Raw genomic sequence first — 21130 nt, forward strand, 5'->3', positions numbered from 1 at the left:
ATCTCTCTTTCTTGAATGTTCAGTGGCATAGGGATGTCACACAGAGGAAAAGATGTAATGAAAAAAGGAAGGGAGAATAAAATAGCTCTGCTCACTGAACATGACCTTGACCCGTAGTAGAGGTACATTCATGTGTGATCTAATGAAGATTAGAAACTACCAACTGAGAGACAGTATCCTGCTTCATCATGCTCAGAAAATCTATCATTATTGTGGAATTTTGGAGGCAGGAAGGGTATAAATGGGATTAGAGGGTAGGTGTGGTACTTCATGGAGAATTAGCTTGACAATCATAGAAACATTAAATGAATACACACATCATATTCTCCATCCAACTATATAAATGATAATGATTAAGTGTCAGTTGTTAGTCTTGGACAGGTATAAAACCAAATGGGGAGTTGCAACATGAAATACTACACAATTGTAGAAATGCTCATCTAGAAGTTGGGTAGTAAACCAACATCCATAAATGTCACTTTATATTAATGAATTAATCTTGCAAAGGTGTAGTGACTATTATATTGACTGGTTCTTTATGAACATTTGTATTTTTATTTTGACGTGACACCTTTTTTTCAAGTAAAGGCCTTTCAAACACTAATTTCACAAATTTAGTAATCGCATTTATGAAAGCTGTAAGATTATTAATTCATTTCCTGCTTGAGATTATACTTTACAAAAAAAATCTTCAAATTATTTAAGGCAGGATTTACCTTTTTTATCAAGATGTTTTAATTGTAAATTTTGTGCTTGAATGTTGGATTTAAGGTCTCATCTTTCAATGGCACATGATTTGTTGTATACTCTTTCATAATATATCTGACAGTGAATTAAAGTTTTAAAATTCAGTATTCTTAAGATGTACCAAATTTAATACCAGCTTTAAGAGGGTGTGGAGTGAAAAAAAGAAAGAATTGTCACGAAAATGCACCAGATTACTTGCTGCTTCTTATCTGAATAAGGCATAATGTACATCAAATTTGCAGAGAAAGGAATCTAAAATCGACTCAATGAATAATTCCTTCACCCATCCATGAAAGGTGCATTATTCCTACAATATGGAGATTGAATGTAAATATACTTAGGTTGTCAAACAGAGTGGAGTAAGGATTCAACCGTATCTGTAACCATAGCAACATAAGAGAGTAAGATAGAGGTGAATGTACTGAGATGCAAGAGAACGATGTAAAGGGATGACATCAATTCAAATTAGTGCAGGTGTGTTTACACTGTGCACTGAGGTGTGATGATTCCATGGTGGCACCCCCTCCCTTCCCTCTCCTTCAACATCTTCCCCATTTATTATTGCTTGACCAATCATCTTGGTAATCTTCACACCCGATGTGACAGCGTATTGGTAATCGGTTTAAGAGATTCTTGTACCCTTCCCATTCCTCCAATTCACTAGATCAGGACCGTATTCTATATTATTGTGTGCACTTGATTGTGCACTAGAATCTGGAAGTGGGTTGGGCATTGATGCTGCATCCTCATCATCTACCCCATCCCTCATCCAACATCCATCCCACATCACATTCTTCCCATCTGATCAGAACCAGTCATTCCATCTTGATAAATGTTTGCACTTGGTTGTGCATTGGAAGTGAGACCCCCCCCCCCACATCCCATCCATTCTTCCCCATCCATTACACCAGATCAGAACCAGTCATTCCATCTTGATGAATGTTTGCGCTTGGTTGTGCATTGGATCTTAGATCCCCCCCCCCCCCCGTCCTATCCATTCTTTCCCACACCATATCAGAACCAGTTATTCCATCTTAATAAATGTTTGCGCTTAATTGTGCATTGGAAGACGGTTGGGCGTTGATGATGTCACCATTTATTGGTCCATCTCTCAAGGGAAGTCAAAATCGCAACGAGCTGTGAATCAATTCTTATTGAAAGAGATTTGATGCTAACAAACCAATGCTCTGGTGGTAGGAACCGGAGTGTACACCACTATCATGTCCATGGTTGCGTTCATGATTTTATTTCCTATCGGTGGGCTAGAATGTTCAATGTTCAAAAGTATGTAAAAGTGAGAGAGTGAAGAGAAAAAGCTAATTATAAGGGTGTATTCTACATATTTTGATTGAATGTTTTAGGATTATTCATACAAACATATTCATTCAAGTCATGAAGAGTATACCATTTATATAAATTTCATCTTTAGGGACTATAAGAGCAATTGTGATAATAACATACCAATATACCAGGCTTTTATATGGTATAGTGAGATTTTTTTTATTTGAGGTTAGACTGGCAGTTATTATTTGTTTACAGAGGAGTACATGTACATGTCAATGTGTTGGCAATTGATTTATGTAATTCTAATATGTTTTGGACATAGGTGACCTGGCTTCAGCACATCAGCTTAATACCTGTATTCCTTAAAACCTGTTTTCTTTAAAACCCATTTTAGTTTAATTCATTGCTTCCATCATGAATAATTGTTTAAAAAAATATATCCTCAGATTAAGTGATTTATATTTTGTGGCAAAAATTTGCTGACAAGATAACTCCAAGCATGATACAACTACTTAATCATTTGACAAAAATATTGAGGGTATCTGTAATAACAATGGGGTGGTGTCCATTAATAGCAAGCAGGTGATAATGTGTGATGTGGTGATAATGGAGTTGTGATTGATGACTGGTCATACTATCCTCAGGCAAACCTCAGATTGGGGTTTGTGAATTCTATCGGTAATGAACTTGGACAGTATGGATTTCAAAAGTGAGAGCTGAGAGCCCAAGAATGTGTGAATAAAATTATGGAGAGAAACAGAATGACTGAAGACATCTATAATAAGCCAGACTCGGGAAGAAGAAAGTATGAGAAGGGGTGGAGTGCATGGATATTGGATTATTTGAATATCTACCCCCTAGCACATTTGGTTGGCATTCACCCGAATCATTTGGTTTAGGGCAAAATGTGTAGAAAATTGGAATCCTTTTCTGTGGTGGAAAAAGAGAGCGTTGAAAAAAGAGGTAGGATCAGAGAGAGAAACAGATGGACAGACACAGAGATGAATAGAAAGATAGTTTGGGGTTGAGAGACTGATTGAGAACTGAGTTTCTTCTCTTGAAATATTACAGATCATATATCAATCATTGGTAGAGAGAGAGTACAGGTGATATGGTGTGATGTTCTCACAATGTGGAAACCTTCTGTAAAGGTGTAAAACTCAAGCTGATAGTCACATCCACTTGGTTGTCTGTTTGAGTTGTATACCACTATAAGTATCAGACAATTTTTTTTGTAAAACATAATTGCATGGGTTTTGTAACAGTATTTCTTTTTATTATTTAAAGAAATTTTCCACCCTTTCACACAATAAAAAAAAATTGTAATTTGAATGATTCCAGTGAAACATAAGGCTGATGACAAATATTTAGCTCGTGTGAAACCAAATAGAATCATGAACGCTAATCACTATCACAAATTCAAATTCTACTCCGGAGGTGAATTCCAGTTAAGTTTCATTCAAATTACAGTACAAATTTTCCATGTGAAAGGTGCGATGATTTTAAAGACGAATTGTAATCATTACAATGATGATTCAAGATTCATGTGTGAAAAGGCCCTTTATTACATTGTATGTTGATATACAGATTTCAGTTTTCTCTCTATTAACTTGAATATCCTAGGAATTTAACTTGACTGATTCTTAATAAGAACAAGAATGCATGTTTTCCATATTATCATTTTGAAATAGTTTTATTTGAGAAATAAGATAACCTTTTATTTCTTGATTTCTCATTTTTTCCACAGGAGAAGCATCACACCGATCATCTCCGAAGCTACTTCATAAAGCAACCACAGGTGTATCATCTAAGAATAGCAATAGAACTAGGAGTCCTGCTAGAACTCTACCTCATTTACCAAGATCAGATTCACTTCCAGAGTCTTCTGTTCCATCACAACCCAAGGTATTTAAATATTTGTTATGCATTATTGATATTTGTTGCACAGATTTTTAATTCAGTTTAGGATAAAACACGTAATGTTAGCAGTAATAAAACTGTTTTTACCTTCTTAAGCATGATACTAGGTTCAAATTTCCATCCACCTTGAGAAATAGTTATGGGATGATTAATGTAAGTATAATGTAAGTAACTTTTTAATGAGTTTCACATTGCCAAGAAACATATCTGTTGGTGAATAGTTGATGACCTTGTAGCTTGTCTATGAAAAACAATCAAAATATTGATAATTGAAATGGACATTACAAATGGAAGTGACTTCACATATTAATGTGATGGATAGTTTGTCATTTATTTGACGGCTGTTTGTGCTTTTTTGATTTAGATATCTTTTACAAGAAGCCAAGAAAATATAATATTTCTAATAACATATTGAAATATGTTTGAAACAAACAAGTTATTTAGCCATCAAATTGTCATCCCTCTGCAGTATTATGCTTACATTCAAGCATGCTTTATGTAGAAAGCAATAAAACATTCCATTCCAGGCAAGACTCATGCAGGAAATTGAATTTCACAGAGAAATCTGGCCAAATGGCTCAATTTCCGTCAACAAGAGACAGTGTAGGAGACCCAAAGACAAACAGACATGATGACATTCATAAAGATCCTAACCTTAGTAGTGGGTTTTGATGAGTATTAATTATCAAGATGGATGATGATAATGGTTGATCTTGGTAGATTTGAAAGGCTAAAGGGTCCAGGGTAGGATGAGTCACAGAGATGGGATCTTCTTTCTCAATTCTTAGCTTGAGCTTTGGAAATCAGTTTGATGCTACGGAAGAGATTAAGGTTCCTGTTGGAGTTTGGTAGGATTATGATTTGAAGGAAGGAAGGAAGAAAGGAAGTGGCAGAAAGCACACATGCCTTGAGAAATGTCATTGCAAGTAGAACTATGGTTGTTTGAAACGGCAACAATTTATTAACGAATACCCCGAATAGCAGTAGGTGAATTTTTCTTTCTTTTATCTTTTTCTGTATAGGTGTTTATTATTTAAAAATTTCTCTCTTATTTTGAATAACAGGTTAAATTTTCAGTTAAACCCTGAAATATCCTACTCACCTTCACTTCATCTTCCATCTACACTGTACATAATCTTGTATAATTATCTTCTTATTGTATCTCATACCCTTTCATTTACATTTCTCACCTTTTCTTTAGTTTCTGAAATTCAGTCTGACAACTTATATTTTGATACCTCCCTCTTACTCTTTCCATGCATTTTTTTAAATAGCTTTTCTTCCTGATTTATTACAAGGTATTAGGTTTCCTTTTTATAATATGCCACACTATTCACTGAAAGTCTGAAGTGCATTTATTCCGAATAACATTAGGCCTATCTTCACCTTTTACTCATATAGAGTACCCTTATGTGTGCTTCTTTATAATATATTCTTGAATAATGCCAAGTTTAGAAGAGATAAACTTGTTGCCATGGTAACTTAATTTGTGAGGAAACAACATCGCCAAGTCACTCAAGTTTAGTCATTGATTGATATGTTTTATTTACAAGGATCATATGTAAAATAAACTGCATTCACTTCTAAGTAATTGATATTGGCATAACATAAGGAAAAGTTGCCAACAAAACTAAAACTATTCATTATATAAATGGTATGTCTCCTGTGCTGGGGATATTGTTGAATAGGATAATAAGATTGCTTTTGATAGTGAATTTGTTTACAAGAAAATGAAACTGTATTTTTTTTAATATGTAGATTAATCTGACTGAATGAGCTCTGGTCTGATCAATAACAAAAAATACAATTTTACAAGCTTTTATTACAAGGCTGAAATAATGTTATTTCATCGATGGAAACTTGAAAGTGTTTTTTTTTTCTGAAAAAATAGTAGCAAATGTTTGATAACGAAATTCATGAATTAGGATTTTAAATATCTTCATTTTTATCTCTCAGTTGATGAGTGAATGTGAAATATTGTACATCAATCAATTTACTTGAATTGTGACAATCAGGTGACTCCAAGATCATGTGATTAATAGTCACATTCATCCATCATCATGTCATGATTAAGATGACATTGAAACAGATAGGTCATCACATGAGTAGAAACATCATTCATACTATGACAAAGTGATTGTACTTTGAAGCAATTAATCTTGTACAAAGTGATACAAAGAATAAATATGAGTCATCTTTGTATCAAGGCTAGCTTACCTGATACTGTTACATTGCAATGTGTATGTTAGCATTTGGAAGGCATTTTAAAACCGGCTCAATTTTTGGTTGTCAGCTTTCACTAAAAGTGAAAAACCAATCAGATAATAACTGGGAAATAATTGTAGATAATGACCTTTCACATTAATGAATTGATATAATTTGCACCATCTCCACTGCAGGTCAAAGGTCACACCTCAACAGGAAAGAAGGATCTCCGATCACCAACCAGATCAGTTCCCCCTGTCAAGGATATCAAGCACACTATATCAAGATTGAAGAATGTGGATTCTAAGCTTGCTAATAGAATATTAGATGAGATCTTAGACAGTGGACCTAAGGTTACATTTAATGATATTGGTAAGTATATTATTTACACCTTTTTGTGCCCCCCCCCCCTCATCTTCTGAAACTGGTGTCCCAGGATGTGCCCTCTTGCTTCCCCCTATTACAGATATGGCACTGATTCTAGGTCTCTTTTCTGAATTATCTTTTTGTTTTCCTGTCTTTCACTTCTCGCTACCTTTCTTCCCTCATTCCTCTCTCCCTTATTATCTCCCCCTTTAAACTAATCCCTTACAATCATATTGACAGTTAACCAATTGCCTACTGGAATACGGTGATCCCTAAAGAGAGCCTATGAGAATTACAGGATTACGTAGTGACCAAGTTAAATCGCTATTTTTATTTGTTTTATCCATCCTCTCTGGCATCTCTTGAATCTCCTACAAAGATAACTATGTAGTATTGGTTTCTACTATTACTCATTATGTATTAGTTTGTTTCTACCTGTCATGGCGTAGATTACATTGAACCATCAGCTGTATGCTGTAGGTATTGATTTCTCGCTCTGATATGTAAATGCGCATGAAATGATACCTGACTTGCAGAAACACTCCAGCTACTTAGCCTTGAAATGAGGTACAAGGAGAGACTGATACTGTAAGGTAATTTCTTCTGAAGTCAGTAATTTACTAAGGCTTCTTGAAATAATTACAATTCCTAAAATAATGACGTCAGAAGATAATTGGGAAAAGGGGGCTTTTTTTATTTGTACTTTAATACTTCAAACACGCATGTAACATTACATTACTTTTCTTTTTCTTTGAAAGTCAAAATCTTTATTTTAATCATCTATGTTTATGGTAGCATAAAAGATAGAAAATGTGAATATCTTTCGGAAAAGTTTTGTATTCAGTTTCCTTTTCTTTCCCATGTTCAAAGCATATATAAAGCATATATATATATATAACAAGCCTTAATCAAAGAACAGTTATAATGTGCAAACAAATATTAAATTCATCAGTAAGACCAGTTTAAGAGGTATAGAAATGGGTCAAGACATTGTTTTTAATATATCACAAGTTTGAATAAACAATACAATTGCTGAATTTTTATCAGCTTTGAAATGAAGGTAAAATGTTTAATATATTTGTTCAAATCTGTCTGTCTTTCCAAAGCTGGACAGCAGGCAGCAAAACAAGCCCTTCAAGAGATAGTGATCCTACCAGCTTTAAGACCAGAACTCTTCACAGGCCTCAGGGAACCTGCAAGAGGTCTACTGCTCTTTGGACCACCAGGGAATGGCAAGACAATGCTGGTAAGATCAGTTAATCATAACCTTTCTCTGTCAGGAGCATGTAAATATACATGTATGATCCTACATACATACATATAATTGATCCACATTGTGCTGCCCTCAACCCAGGTAAGGTGAATGGGTACCTGGCAAGAATTTATTCCCTGAAACGCACATAACAGTTGCTCTGCTGAAGCCAGGGTAAGTATGCTTAGCATCAGTCAGTTTTGCATAAGATTTTCCTTTTAAGGTACATAATTTGACGTAATTCATTGCATCTAATCTTGAAAATATGGGATAAGCACTGAAACTGCACCATTTCAGATATCTGAGACGGACAAGCACCAGTTAATGGGACTTCCTTTCAACTCCTGATGCCAGTTGGTTTTGTAATTTTCACTTCCAAAATTTTGTTTGTTTACTTTTGCCTATTTATGCCTCCTCTTCTGAAAGTGGCACCTTGGACATGCATCGCTCTTGCTCTTCTAGATATGCCACTGTTTTACCATGGCACGAACCGAAACATTTATTTTGCTCTCTTATCTCTATTGGCTAAAGTAATGAAAGCATGATGCAGGCAAGGTATCAATAATTGTAATTTGCTGAAAGAACAGACAGAAAATAGAAATTAAACTTTAATCTATTTGATTAAGTCTCTTGTGGTAACTTCATAATATGTATTATGTTCTGTGTTACACATTTTCTATATAATTGGTTCATTATTTTTCGGTACAACACATATATTTATTTAACATTCCTGTGATTGTCTGTTTCTAAGACCCCTGTTACATCTGAGAGATTCCCTACCTCGGGCCGGCCCGGGGCCTACCTCGGGTCGGAAAGAAATCAGATGTAAACATCCCAAACCTACCTCGGGCCACCTTTTAGCGAACCTACCCGAGACCACATCCAGAGGTAGTCTCGGGTAGGTATCGGGCCGGCCCCGGTCCACTGATTCGTAGATGTAAACGCACACAAGCTTTCGAACCTATCTCGGTCCGTTCGCCAGCTGTCAAATTACGTCATAGCGCGCGCTATCGCCTCCCCAGTCCCGTCGTTCTTCGAATGTTTTGCGGCATGCGACATGTGAATTGTGATTGATAAAGTCTTTGATTTGAGTGGAAAGAAGGAAGCATTTTAAACTTATCCTTTTCAAGTCATCATATCTTCAACAACTGCTGGGATCATCAGCATTCTTCCAGAATCTCGACGAGTGTAACGAAATGTAAACAACTTCAATTAGCGCGCGCAAATTATTCAGAGCCTAGATCGAGAGTGCCCTTTGGTGTCAGCAATCGGATCCTGCTCGAAACCGTACCGTTAGGGGAGGGAATGAACGCTGTGATGTAAACAGACCACATTTCGGACTCGGTCCGTTCGCGAAGCTAATCTACCAATAATCCAGTCAAGGTTGCAAGTGGACTCGGTCGGGTCTCGGGTAGGAAACTTCCAGATGTAACAGGGGCCTAATTCCCTTCCTGTTCATAATGGCCTTTCTGTACAGCAGTTGTCTCATGGTAATATTCTATTTATCACTGCTTTGTATCCACCGCTGAGATAGCTAGAGGGTTGGTGGGTTCAATGATAGCACCTAATTTGATTTTCACTTACCGGGCACGCGCTAGCAAGCTTGTAATTAACCCTTGCCTAGAAGCCTTTAGCACTAGATTTTATGGTCAGTTAGTGGAAGGGGTTATTTTGTACATCAGTAATGAGGTGAAGAAAAGAGTGTATGAGTAACACGTCTCTCAAACAGCCAATTATAAAAATCTTGAACTTGAACATTCACATATATACAAAGTATATGGATTTATGTTTTGATTGGTAAGATGCTGTGTTGTGTAAATTTCCCTTATTGAAGCTTCATTGCTTTATATCTATATATTCATGGATTCTATTCAACTACTGCCAAATATTGAAGATTTTTTTATCATGTACAATATATGAAAATGTGGACTCTTTTGCCTGCATTGATGTTATGACTTTTTACCAGAAGAAAAAAGAAGTAAAGGAAGAAAAAAAGAACATGACGTGGATATATTAATTGACAATGACTTATATTGAGTTGTAACTTGCTGCTGGGATGGTGGAAGGGGGCATGTATCTAAGTAATTTCAATTTTCAAGAAAGGGAAATCATTGCGACCATAAATGAATCTGCTGTGACAGTTTTATACTTTGATGTAATGACATCATTTCTTAAGAGAAAGAGTTGGGATTCTGACTGTACAAGACTTGACAGATCATCTAGTCAATGAAACAAAAACAAAACAAATGATTTACCCACAAAGTTAGGATTCAGTATGTTGTCAACTGACCCAGGAACTAAAAGTTGTTGCTTTTTAATAGTTTTCTTTGCAACTTTGTTGAGATATTAACAATGATGTAAGAATAGACAAACAAGAAAATTGGGAACCTCTGTATGGTAATAATATTCTGCTTTTATATAGTGCTGATCATGCTGGAAAGACATATCTAAGTGCATCACAGATTTATTATTACCCCCAGTTACTGGATTCTGGCTTTCCCACGTATGGTATATGCATGACCTCCACTCCCTTGGGAGTATTCCATTCCATTGATTTGTCAAGAAGTGTTTATCTTTTTTGTTCATTTCTACTATTCAGATTTTCTTATTTGAATTTTCTTAATTTTCTTCATAAAGTGTTATTTGTTTAATAAAAATTTTAGTGAAAAAAAATATATAATTTGATCTTCTATTTTTGCTAAAATGTACCTCAAAAGTGAACTTTTAAGTAATGTACCGTACATAAAAGCAGAAAACATTCCTTTCATCATATTATATATGATGAAAGGAATGTTTTTTTCTCTTTAGAATGATGTTGGATTCTAATTTGTCAACAGAGGGAGTGAATAGATAAGAATATGATGATCATCCTCTGGCATCCTTCCTGTATAAGACCTAGTATCTTACATGTCACCACTCCATAATCCTGCTGTCTTCCCCTCATATCAACAGTTCTTGGCCATCTCATGTTTGTGATATTTCTTCTTTCCCTTTATAGAGTGTGTCCCAGATAAAATGAAACCAAGATTTATCGATGATTTATCATAACTTAATCACAAATACAATAGACAAGTGACCTACCATTGTAAAGCTTAGAATTTCTTCATTCATCTGAAATTACTTAGATTATTTCTCATTCACGCATGAGTGAGCAAGAACAATTTGAAGGGGGGATACCAAAAAGTCACTTGGTGGGCTGTAACTGGGTTTCAAAAAGAAAACCACATTTTAAAAAAGTTTAATATCTGTTCTTTAATTTGATACCTCAATTACAGAAAATGGTCAAGAAATATCAAAGTTCTGCATATTTGAAATAAAGCTTGAATTTCAATTATTTCATAAAATGAAGAGGTTTTACAGGCTAGCATTCCGAGTCACTCGACACTCCGTTTTGTTGACGATCAGCCATGCATTAAGTCTGTGGGAAACCGGTGAAAACATGTTTATTAAATGAAATTATGGAAATACAAGCATTGTTTCGAGGGAACAGAACTTTTTTACTTCTTGACCATTTTCTGTGATTAAGGTATCAAATAAAAGAGCAGATATTAAACTTTTTAGGAATGTGATTTTCTTTTTGAAATTCAGATACCCCCACCAAATGAGTTTTTGGTATCCTTTCTTCAAATTGTTTTTGCTCACTCATGCATGAATGAGGAATAATCTAAGTAATTTCAGATGAAAGAGGAGATTCTAAGCTTTATAATGGTAGGTCACTTGTCTATTGTATTTGTGATTAAGTTATGATAAATCATCGATAAATCTCGGTTTCGTTTTTTGGGACGCACTGTATTTTACTCTCCTCAGGATTACACATGATTCTTATTCTCCCTTTATCTTACTCACAGTCTTGATGTCTCTTTATCTGTCTTTCCTTCTTTTTTCCTCTTCCTCTCCCTTCTAATTCTCTGCCCATCTCCCCTTTCTTTGATCTTTGTTCTCCTGTTTCTCTACTTCTATATTATTTATCTTGCCTCTATACTATCTTATTTGTTTTTCATTTATGGATCTCACTTGACTCTCTTTCCTCTTAATATTCTCAAGTGATTTTATTCTCTCTATCTCCTCACATATGTCTGTATTTCATCCTCTGTCCTCTGTATTGTCTGGCTATTTTACTTTCCCAGTTTCTCTTTATCTCAATCTTTGTATGTCTATTTTTCTGGGTGTCTGTCTGTCCGTCTCTGTCTCTCCCTTTCTGTCAGTCTGTCTGTCTGACTCTCTGCTTTGCCCTTTTTTCACATCATCACCCATTGATCTCTAGCTAATCCACATTATTTCCTGGTGAATTATCTGTCTAATTCTCTAATGAAATGAGAGCAACCAAAGTGACATTTCTCACAAGTTGATGGGAATGATTACAGATATCTAGACTACCACTGGTGGAATATGAAATATCAAAGGAATATTTTGTTGTTGTAATTTTGGGTAGCTGCCATCATTTCTATTACATCAAGGTACAAACATAATATTCAATAGATCATTTTACTTTTTAGCCTACAAAGATGTTTGTGACTGAGGAAATAGACCTATAGCAAGTATTTTTTTTGTTAGTGTTTGGTGAAAATACAGTAGGCCTAAGTGGTAAATTGATTTGATACATAGTAATAGTTCCATTTATAATGAAATAAGAGAATCTATGAATTGTGAAATCATCAATAATATGAATCTTATTCAAGATCTACGGTATGTATTATTCTGTTTCCTCCAAGAGTTATGTCTATATATGGGCAAAATTCTGCAAATTACCGTTGTAAAAAAAGGTGCCAATAAGAGACCAAGGAAGTACATAGGAGTAGATGGATGTGTTGGTATGAAAATTGAAAATTTGATTTCAGTGCTCCCACATCTCCACTGAGATATTATCAGATTAAATCTCCCTCATGAATGAGTAACCATCCACAACGCCTGGGGAAGATCCTACTTTATGATGCTTATACATTTATAGACCCTCCCAAATCCATACATTGGGTTTTGAGAACCAACAGAATGCTTCCAGCAATGTCACGATCTTCATTGTCAATCATTCTCTGCAAACTCAGATATTATCCTACATCTTTCTTTTCTTTTCCTCTCTGTTTATATTAAGGAATGTCCACGTTATTATATTTTCATCCCATATTAAAATTTCATATTTGTGCAGATTTAAACAAGTGACAAGTATAGGTTCAGGTTTTATTGAGTATGAGTCATGGGTGTATTGTAACAGTAACTTGTACTATTCTATATGAAGTGCACTGTCAGTCTTTCATATATTCTTCCAATCTATCTTTTCCTTTTTAATATCTATTCATCACTTCATTAATACTTCTGTATTTAGAGCCTATATCTTTGTATAAAACTTCATTCTTTTCCTCCCCCCTCTCTATTAGTATATCTCTTATGATTTCATCCCTTCCTCTCATCTTTAATTAGATTTTTTCATTTCTCAAGTCCCAAGTGTTAATTTCTAGAATCCTCCCTGGTGTTTGTATGTCTCCATGATTAGATTTTATGAAAGGCGGGAAGATCAGACAAGTAAAAATATCTTTAGGCAATATACTGTGCTAATCAATGACTCAGAGAGTGATAATTGGTTTGCTTTTTATTTATTTTTTAATGTGTTTATTTGCAATGTCACTTAGTGCCAGAGAGGTAAAATTGGATTCCAACATGATATCCAAATCTTCAATATTTATTTCTGCCAATTATTCAGGATTGTAGGCCTAAATGCAAATGGAAAATATGAGAATTCTACAAGTGGTCTTTATAAATAGAAATGGTAGTAGTGGTACTCTTTTTATTATTTTTATCACAATTCATGTTTATATCCTGATAAATAGAACTGATATTGCTGATTAAGTTGCAATTTTGATTTAATACAGTCATATTTAAGATCGAGATGGTAAAAAATAGAATCTTTAACTTCTCCATGAATTATTTGAATGCTTTTGTCCGATAATAACATTCTATCCCTATGAATATTTTGAGATTTTTTTTATACCATTTCTTTGATGAATTGTGTAATTGAATAACTGTCTTCAAAGGCATCTTTCTGAAAGTCTAGGGAGCATCTTTCCTGTGGGAATCCTGCAAGCATATTTTGCTCACTAATCCTCACATTTCATCATAGACAGTATGTGAGGAAAAAAAGGTGTGAAAGACACTAAGGGCCTTTATGGCTCATACTTTTTTAGTCAGGTATCTCTTTTTTTCTTCATTTATTAAGAGGACAATAGACCATATAAGGAACATAGGCTTTTATAACATAATAAAATGATATAAGCACCACCCTGTTCATGTTACAATCCATAGTGCACTCAGGCCCATCTTTCTGGAACTCCCTTCCCTCATCCATTCTTTTTTCACCTTCTCCAAATGTATTAAAAAGAGACTCAAATTATATCTTTTATCACACAATTTTTATTGTTGATTATGTGGCCAAGATCTTTGTTTTTTATTTGTAATGTATTTATATGTATTTCAATGTATTTCAATTCTTATCTCTTTCTCAAAAACTGAATTTGATTCTTCAATTCTTTGACTTTCTCTCATAGTATTACTGCCTCTACAGAAACTTTTTTTTTTCAGTATTCCTAGATTCCATCCTTTTTCCTGAAATCTCTTTGTGTTAATGTATGTACTGTATGTACAGTTGAGGCCAAAAGTTTACATACACCCATGGAATTCAGTGAAATTTGTTCACTTGCCAAACATCGTAAAATTGACTATATCTTTAGAAATATAAATACTACCAAGACGAATTTGGTATCAAATGAAAGAGCGCATCATTCTCTTTTACATGATTGGGATTAAAGAATATTTCAGGTGGAATTTTCTTTGAAGAAAAAAGTAATATTCGTGCCAAATGTATTCTATTTTTTTGTTATTATATTTTCAAAAATCGCTTCATAGAATTATATAGATGTCAAATCTATGATTTATATTACATTTTCTATCATATGTCACCACTGAACAAAAAAGTGTAATCCGAAATGTTTGTGTTGAGAAGTAACAAACACAAATATGAAATGTTTTTTTCGAGTCTTCATTTATAATTTGTCTAAAATATGAAGATTTTGGAGGGAAAAAATGACACCTAAATATTTCTCAGCTCCTGATGACAAAGCAATGTGATGAAGGTGCATAACATACTCATTTGATTGATATCAAATTTGTAATGATAGCACAAATAATTTAAAAGATAAAGTAAATTTTACGATGTTTAGCAAGTGTCAACATTTCTTTGAATTTTCTGGGTGTATGTAAACTTTTGGCCTCAACTGTATATGTGTATATCTCAACTATGTATTTTTTGTATGTAAATCTATTATTATGCTCGCATGTATTTCTCTGTACATTTTTTTTTTATCGGAATTGAATAAATTGAATCGTAATGCACTTGGTTATATACATTCTGCTTTTCTTTATCGGCTTTCAATTTATAATGAATGTCATTTTTTTGGTATACCTCTTGTATTACAGGCCAAGGCAGTTGCTAATGAATCTAATGCAACGTTCTTCAACATTAGTGCTGCAACACTAACATCCAAATATGTAGGAGAAGGGGAGAAACTTGTGAGAGCACTCTTTGCAACAGCCAGGGAATTACAACCCTCTGTCATATTTATGGGTAAGCTAATCTTCTAGTGGTTTATTAGTCGTTGTGAAAATCATTAGTTATGTTGAGCTTTGTTGATAGATGTTAAAAGAGTAAACTTATATGAAAACAAAGGAATATAATTAGTACACAAATACATTTATTTCTATGGTTTTGAAAATAACTATGAATTATCATGAGATTTATTCAATAAAGAATATCTATTTTTCATTGGAAGCCTTTCTTCTTTAGATTGTCATCATTGACTTTCTTATGATGTATCAAACCTTCACAAAACAGCATTTGGCTAATCAGGGCCTATTTGATCCATAAGTGAAAACGAATGTATAAGTAAAATTTCAATGGATCACTTTATTTCTTTCCCTGATACAAAATAATGTTAATTTTTATTCTCTTACCTGAATCATTGCACAATAGGAAATGGCAATGTATGTCTTAAGATAATAACATTATTTCTTTCATTATTTTCAGATGAAATTGATTCTTTACTGACTGAGAGAAGAGAAGGAGAACATGATGCAAGCAGAAGATTAAAAACAGAATTCTTGGTGGAGTTTGATGGTGTAAGTCTAATAACGTGGCAATTATCATTGGTTTAACAATAGAAATAAGCTTACCACCCAGTTTCTTGACATTTTATTGGTGGTTTGATTTCCATAATAACCATACCAAAAAGGTTTGGTCAAGAAGTCGATGTAATTTTCAATCAGTATCAAATTATTCTTTTTTTTTAGATTTATGAAATTTAGCTTCATTGCTCCGTATGAGGATAGAACTAAAAATCATGAATAATTGGAGAAAGAATTGTTTCATATATAATCATTCACAATTAAAAATATGAATTTCATACCTTAAATTGGTCATCAGTAAATGTAAAAAAAATGGTGTAGAAAGAGTAAATAATAGGCCTAATCAGTGAATTAGCCCTCAAGAAATATAACAGCACCTTGTACAAAGTATTTTTTTAATACAATCATGTAGATTAAAAATATATTTGGAAAAAAAGTAGATGAGTATTTTATTATAAGTATTATAAGAATTGATATAAAATAATGATTTTTTTAAAATTATTTATTATAGGTGAAAGCAGATGGGAGTGAGAGAATCTTGGTGATGGGAGCAACGAATCGACCTCAAGAACTTGATGATGCTGTTCTTAGAAGATTGGTGAAAAGAGTTTATGTCCAAATGCCTGACCAAAATGTTAGTTTATTTACTATAATATGAACATATTATTCTGCTCTCTCTCTCTCTCTCTGAAGATAACATTAGGGGGTGTTCCACAAAAAGTTAAGTGTGACTTAAGAGTGGCACTTAAATACCCAGTTGTGTGTGGTATAAAAGGCATCATCGCATTGGTCAAATCATGCCAATAGGATGCACACTACTGTATATTAATCATGAAGATTTCACAATACACATCATGTGCACACCAGCATTTAAGCATGACTCTTTGTGAAACATCCCTCTGTATCCTTGCTTGTAAAAATAGTTTTATCAGCTTTATATCAGTGTAACAGCTTTATCATTCATTTGGAATTATTTAATTTGGATGTATTCTTTATTCTTAATGTTACTTCTCTTTCAAAATAGGAGGGACAACTTTCATTGTACCTACTCAGGAGGGCGGGGAGGTGGGAGGATGGTAACATAAAAACAATATTTACAATGGATTGTAACTTTTTTTTGTATATCCTTGACATATAACTGTTAAAAGACATTTTTAGTAAGCAATAAAAGAATGTTCACTTTGGAGAGGTTGTTAAGAGAATCAAACATGGTCCAATATCTTCATAATTATCTTGCGTTTTCCATTGTAAATTAATTTTAGGCTCGGAAAGAATTGGTCAAGCAGTTGCTGAAGAAAAATAATAACCCATTGACTGATGGAGATCTTACAAGATTAGCAGAGTTTACAAAAGGATACTCAGGAAGTGATCTTAACGCCTTGGCTAAAGATGCTGCTCTAGGACCTATCAGAGGTAAAAGGATTTGGATTTGATAGAGGGGATGATGATGACGATGATTATGATGATTTTGATGATGATTTTGATGATGATGATGATGGTGATGATGATGACGATGATGGTGATGATGAATCTGAGAAAGTGCTGAACATTAATTTTCATTTTATATTGACAGAACTTGGACTAAATGGTGTCAAGTCAACCAGTGCAGAACAGGTAACATCCATTTTTCATAAAAGTTCCGATGATTGGTATAGGATCATTGACAAATGTTAAAATATATTAAAACCATTAAAGATAAATATCAATAAATTGCCTGTTTGTTTGGGATTTTTCTTTCTTTCTTTTTGAGGTTGATTATTTCAGCTACTTCTCAAATTATCCTAACATTTTTCCCATGCTAATTACTAATACATCCATCCCCGCTCTCAACATTTTATAAAAATCATTGGAATCTACAAAGAAAAAAAAATGGTATCAAAAGACAAGTTCTCAAGGCTTCCGGTGCATACATTTTTAAATCATGCACTATTTTGAAAAATCTTGCCTCTTTTTACTTTTTAGGGGCTGAAAAGAATGAACGCTCCTGCCTTGTTTGTGTTTGTGATGTATTATCATATTTACCCTGTACAAATTGTACCTTTATATATCAACCATGACAAATTATTTCAATTACCTACTAATTTAAAACCTTTCTTGCTTTTATCTTGGTATTAGGTACGAAGCATCACATTGTCAGATTTCTATGATTCACTGAAGAGGATACGGCGGAGTGTACCTCAAGATTCTATTAATCTCTATGAAGACTGGAACAAGAATTATGGAGATATCTCATCATATTAAACTATGCCCTTTGAAGAATACTAGCATTGACCTCTTAGTTACTGAAATCATGATTGTTAACTCAACAAGGGTATTCACTTTGAGAATGGACTTGGTGAATACAAACACAGAGCATCTCCGAAATTGATTTTGACAAATACCTTGTTGTCAACAAGTTTGTTTTAATATGAAATACATATGCCCATATCCTGAACTCTGGTTTAACTTTAACCATGGTGTAGGTCTATGGTTTAACTTGTGATATCCAAATGTGACACAAATCTCCATACGGTGGGGGGTTAATTTGTTTTCATATTTGCTTTTCCATAAAATCTGTTTGGAAATGGTTACCTCTTTTTTTTTCACCATTAAAGCATAAGAAGAGAGCCTTGTAAACATAAGAAGCCTACAGTGTAAACAATTTTTGACATCATTTAGCTTCCTATAATTTTAGCCCAGACTGACCATGGTTCAAGTTCAACCAGAATCAAGAATGTTGTCATAGGCTTTATTATTTTTTTGCAAGAACTATTTATTTGTGCTCAGAAAAGAGAAAACTCTCTTAAATTAAAAAAAAAACCTGTACTAGATCTTTTTGAAATACATGTTTTTACCTTTTAATGCATGGATCTGCTTTGTTATCAGATATTAAGAAGTGAAATTTCATTTAGAATTTGTACCTTTAATTCCTTTATCAGAGTCCAGGTATTGAATTTGAAGTTTTGGGGTAAAACAGATCTACCATTTATCAGATATTAATGCATTGCTGTAATGCTTACTCCTCCAATCAGTTATATCGGGAGGAGAGACCTGCGGGTCATAGTGATTCAGTTCGCATTTCGCCTCCCAGGCACAGGTGACGCCAAACAAAATAATAAAAAATAATAATATTAGATTAGATGTAATTACCATGAATAGTCTATTGGCTTTTAGTTAAATGTTAAATGTGCTAATTTTGTGTGTGATCATACTAAAATATTGAATTTTGTGGCTTGGCCATGTCTATGTCATTCAAAAACAATTTTCATGGATTTAAGTTTGGTTGTTTTTATTTTGCCAGTTAGGCCCGTTTACCAAGTAATTTAAATTGATGGATATTATTTTCCTTAGAACATGAGATGTTCCTTTACAAAGCTTATTACGATCCAGATTGCATACACTACTTGTTGCCATGTGTGGTAAGCTTTTAGCAAGCTTTTGAGGTTGTCCCAAGTAATCTCTTAAAGACTTTCAGTATGCATACAATTTTAATATATTAGTAAACAGATCTATTAGCCTGTCAACTGATGGGACATACAAGAAAATAATTTTTGTGATAAATATGTTCTACTTCATTTTGCACTATTTTATACTGATTTAGCCCCCCCCCCCCTCCCTCAAATTCACAAATATTGATTGTAAAAAATCTATCTTCAGAGGATTACTCAACAAGTTTACTATGCATGGTTGTTACAAAATGCATTGATACTACGTTGGAGCCCTAAAACCTGCAATGATGTTTAAAAGTGTCGAGAGTGGTCAAGATCTATTGGACAAAATCTTCTGCATTACATCAATATAACAAAAGTGATTTGTTCAAATAATTGCATACCATTATAGATACTTGTACATTCATTGATTAGTAATTATTTCAAATTGAAAGATTTGATGAAATATCTGTTATCAGGTGTCTATATGTCTTGCTATAGTCTGCTGCAGCGATCTTGCATTTGTTTATTCACTAGTCCCGATTGTAACAAAAATGAGTTTTAGTCTGTGTGATATTTTGGTAGTAGTCACTGTGATGTGCCACACATATGATCTTGCATTCACTGTCATTGATGGATTTATGTACAAATATGAATCTTGAAAGCCTTTTATACATCCTTGCAGCCATGTAGTATTTTAGACAAACTTGAAAGCATTTTCAATACTGAAGTATGATCCTCAAGTAATGTGAAAGAAAACCTTGTGCCTTGTCTTGTGAATACAATTTTGTACATATAGCATAGAAAATTATGTACTTGTACAGTATGTTTGAGGAAAAATAGTAGAAAAGTGAGTTATTGACTTCAAAGCACCTAATACAAAAAGTTGTAGTCTATGTACCATTGATGGATTAATTTAAGCTAGCATTGGTTATTAATTTCTTTTGATATTTATATTATCTGTCTTATATAGATATTTGTCATTGTGTTAAACTCTGCAACCACCTGTTCTATATTTCTTGTCTTCAGTACGTGGTGTATATGTTATTTGTACGAAATATAAAGAGCAATTGATTTCAGAAATAAAATGTTTTATACTGAAAAACACTAGTGTGTTATTCTTGACTGTCCAAGAGGTTCAGAAATATATTCGCACACAAAAGTGATTTTATCGACAGTAAAGGTGTATATTTCCTATATAACTAGTGGAGCATTGTATGAACCTAGTGTTCAATTACAAATTATACACAAGTACCAAATTCAAGCATAAATCTTTTGATTAAATGCAAATTTGTAGTTGATTTGCATTCAATTGCAACCTCCTTTTCTTGCAACACTTTATTCTGGGAGACTTGTGCTTGATTTGCAGTTGAATATAATGTAATGGATGAGTTTTGAATATTTAATAACATTCAGTTTTCAAGCAAAATCATACAAGCATGTAAAACTGATGCAACATGTAATATCAACGGGATAGCTAATTAAAGCAGAACAATATTTCTGCCAAAAAATCAATTCAACAAAAATGTTCATAGTGCATAGCTGTATGCTTTTATTCCAGTTGGAAAAAATCTTTTTAAAATAAGATTTGTCACCTAGCCTCTAATCGTAGTTCTGTTGAACCTCATATTTGCATTTGGAATATTGCTAAGGGAAAGTTATACGACTAAAAAAATCTTTCCACCTTACAATACAACGTCACGGCATTTAAGAAACATTTTCAACTTGTTTAAACTCATTAAGAGAAATAAAACAGTGTGAAAGAAAAGTAGGAGAGGGG

At 33.6% G+C, this 21130-nt stretch overlaps 1 protein-coding gene across 1 annotated transcript in view; it reads left to right on the plus strand.

Moving 5' to 3' along the window:
• The window catches only part of LOC129265559 (spastin-like), a 42485-nt gene extending 22028 nt beyond the window's left edge, over positions 1-20457 (plus strand). The window contains exons 3-11 of the mRNA XM_064101352.1: positions 3779-3936; positions 6351-6528; positions 7629-7768; positions 15239-15386; positions 15846-15937; positions 16455-16577; positions 17206-17356; positions 17517-17557; positions 18059-20457. Coding sequence (XP_063957422.1) covers positions 3779-3936; positions 6351-6528; positions 7629-7768; positions 15239-15386; positions 15846-15937; positions 16455-16577; positions 17206-17356; positions 17517-17557; positions 18059-18184 — 1157 coding nt within the window. The 3' untranslated portion in view covers positions 18185-20457. The remainder of the gene's footprint in view (positions 1-3778; positions 3937-6350; positions 6529-7628; positions 7769-15238; positions 15387-15845; positions 15938-16454; positions 16578-17205; positions 17357-17516; positions 17558-18058) is intronic.
• Positions 20458-21130: the final 673 nt, after the last annotated feature.

This window comes from Lytechinus pictus, chromosome 7, assembly GCF_037042905.1.
Source record: "Lytechinus pictus isolate F3 Inbred chromosome 7, Lp3.0, whole genome shotgun sequence".
NCBI classification, from domain to species: domain Eukaryota; kingdom Metazoa; phylum Echinodermata; class Echinoidea; order Temnopleuroida; family Toxopneustidae; genus Lytechinus; species Lytechinus pictus.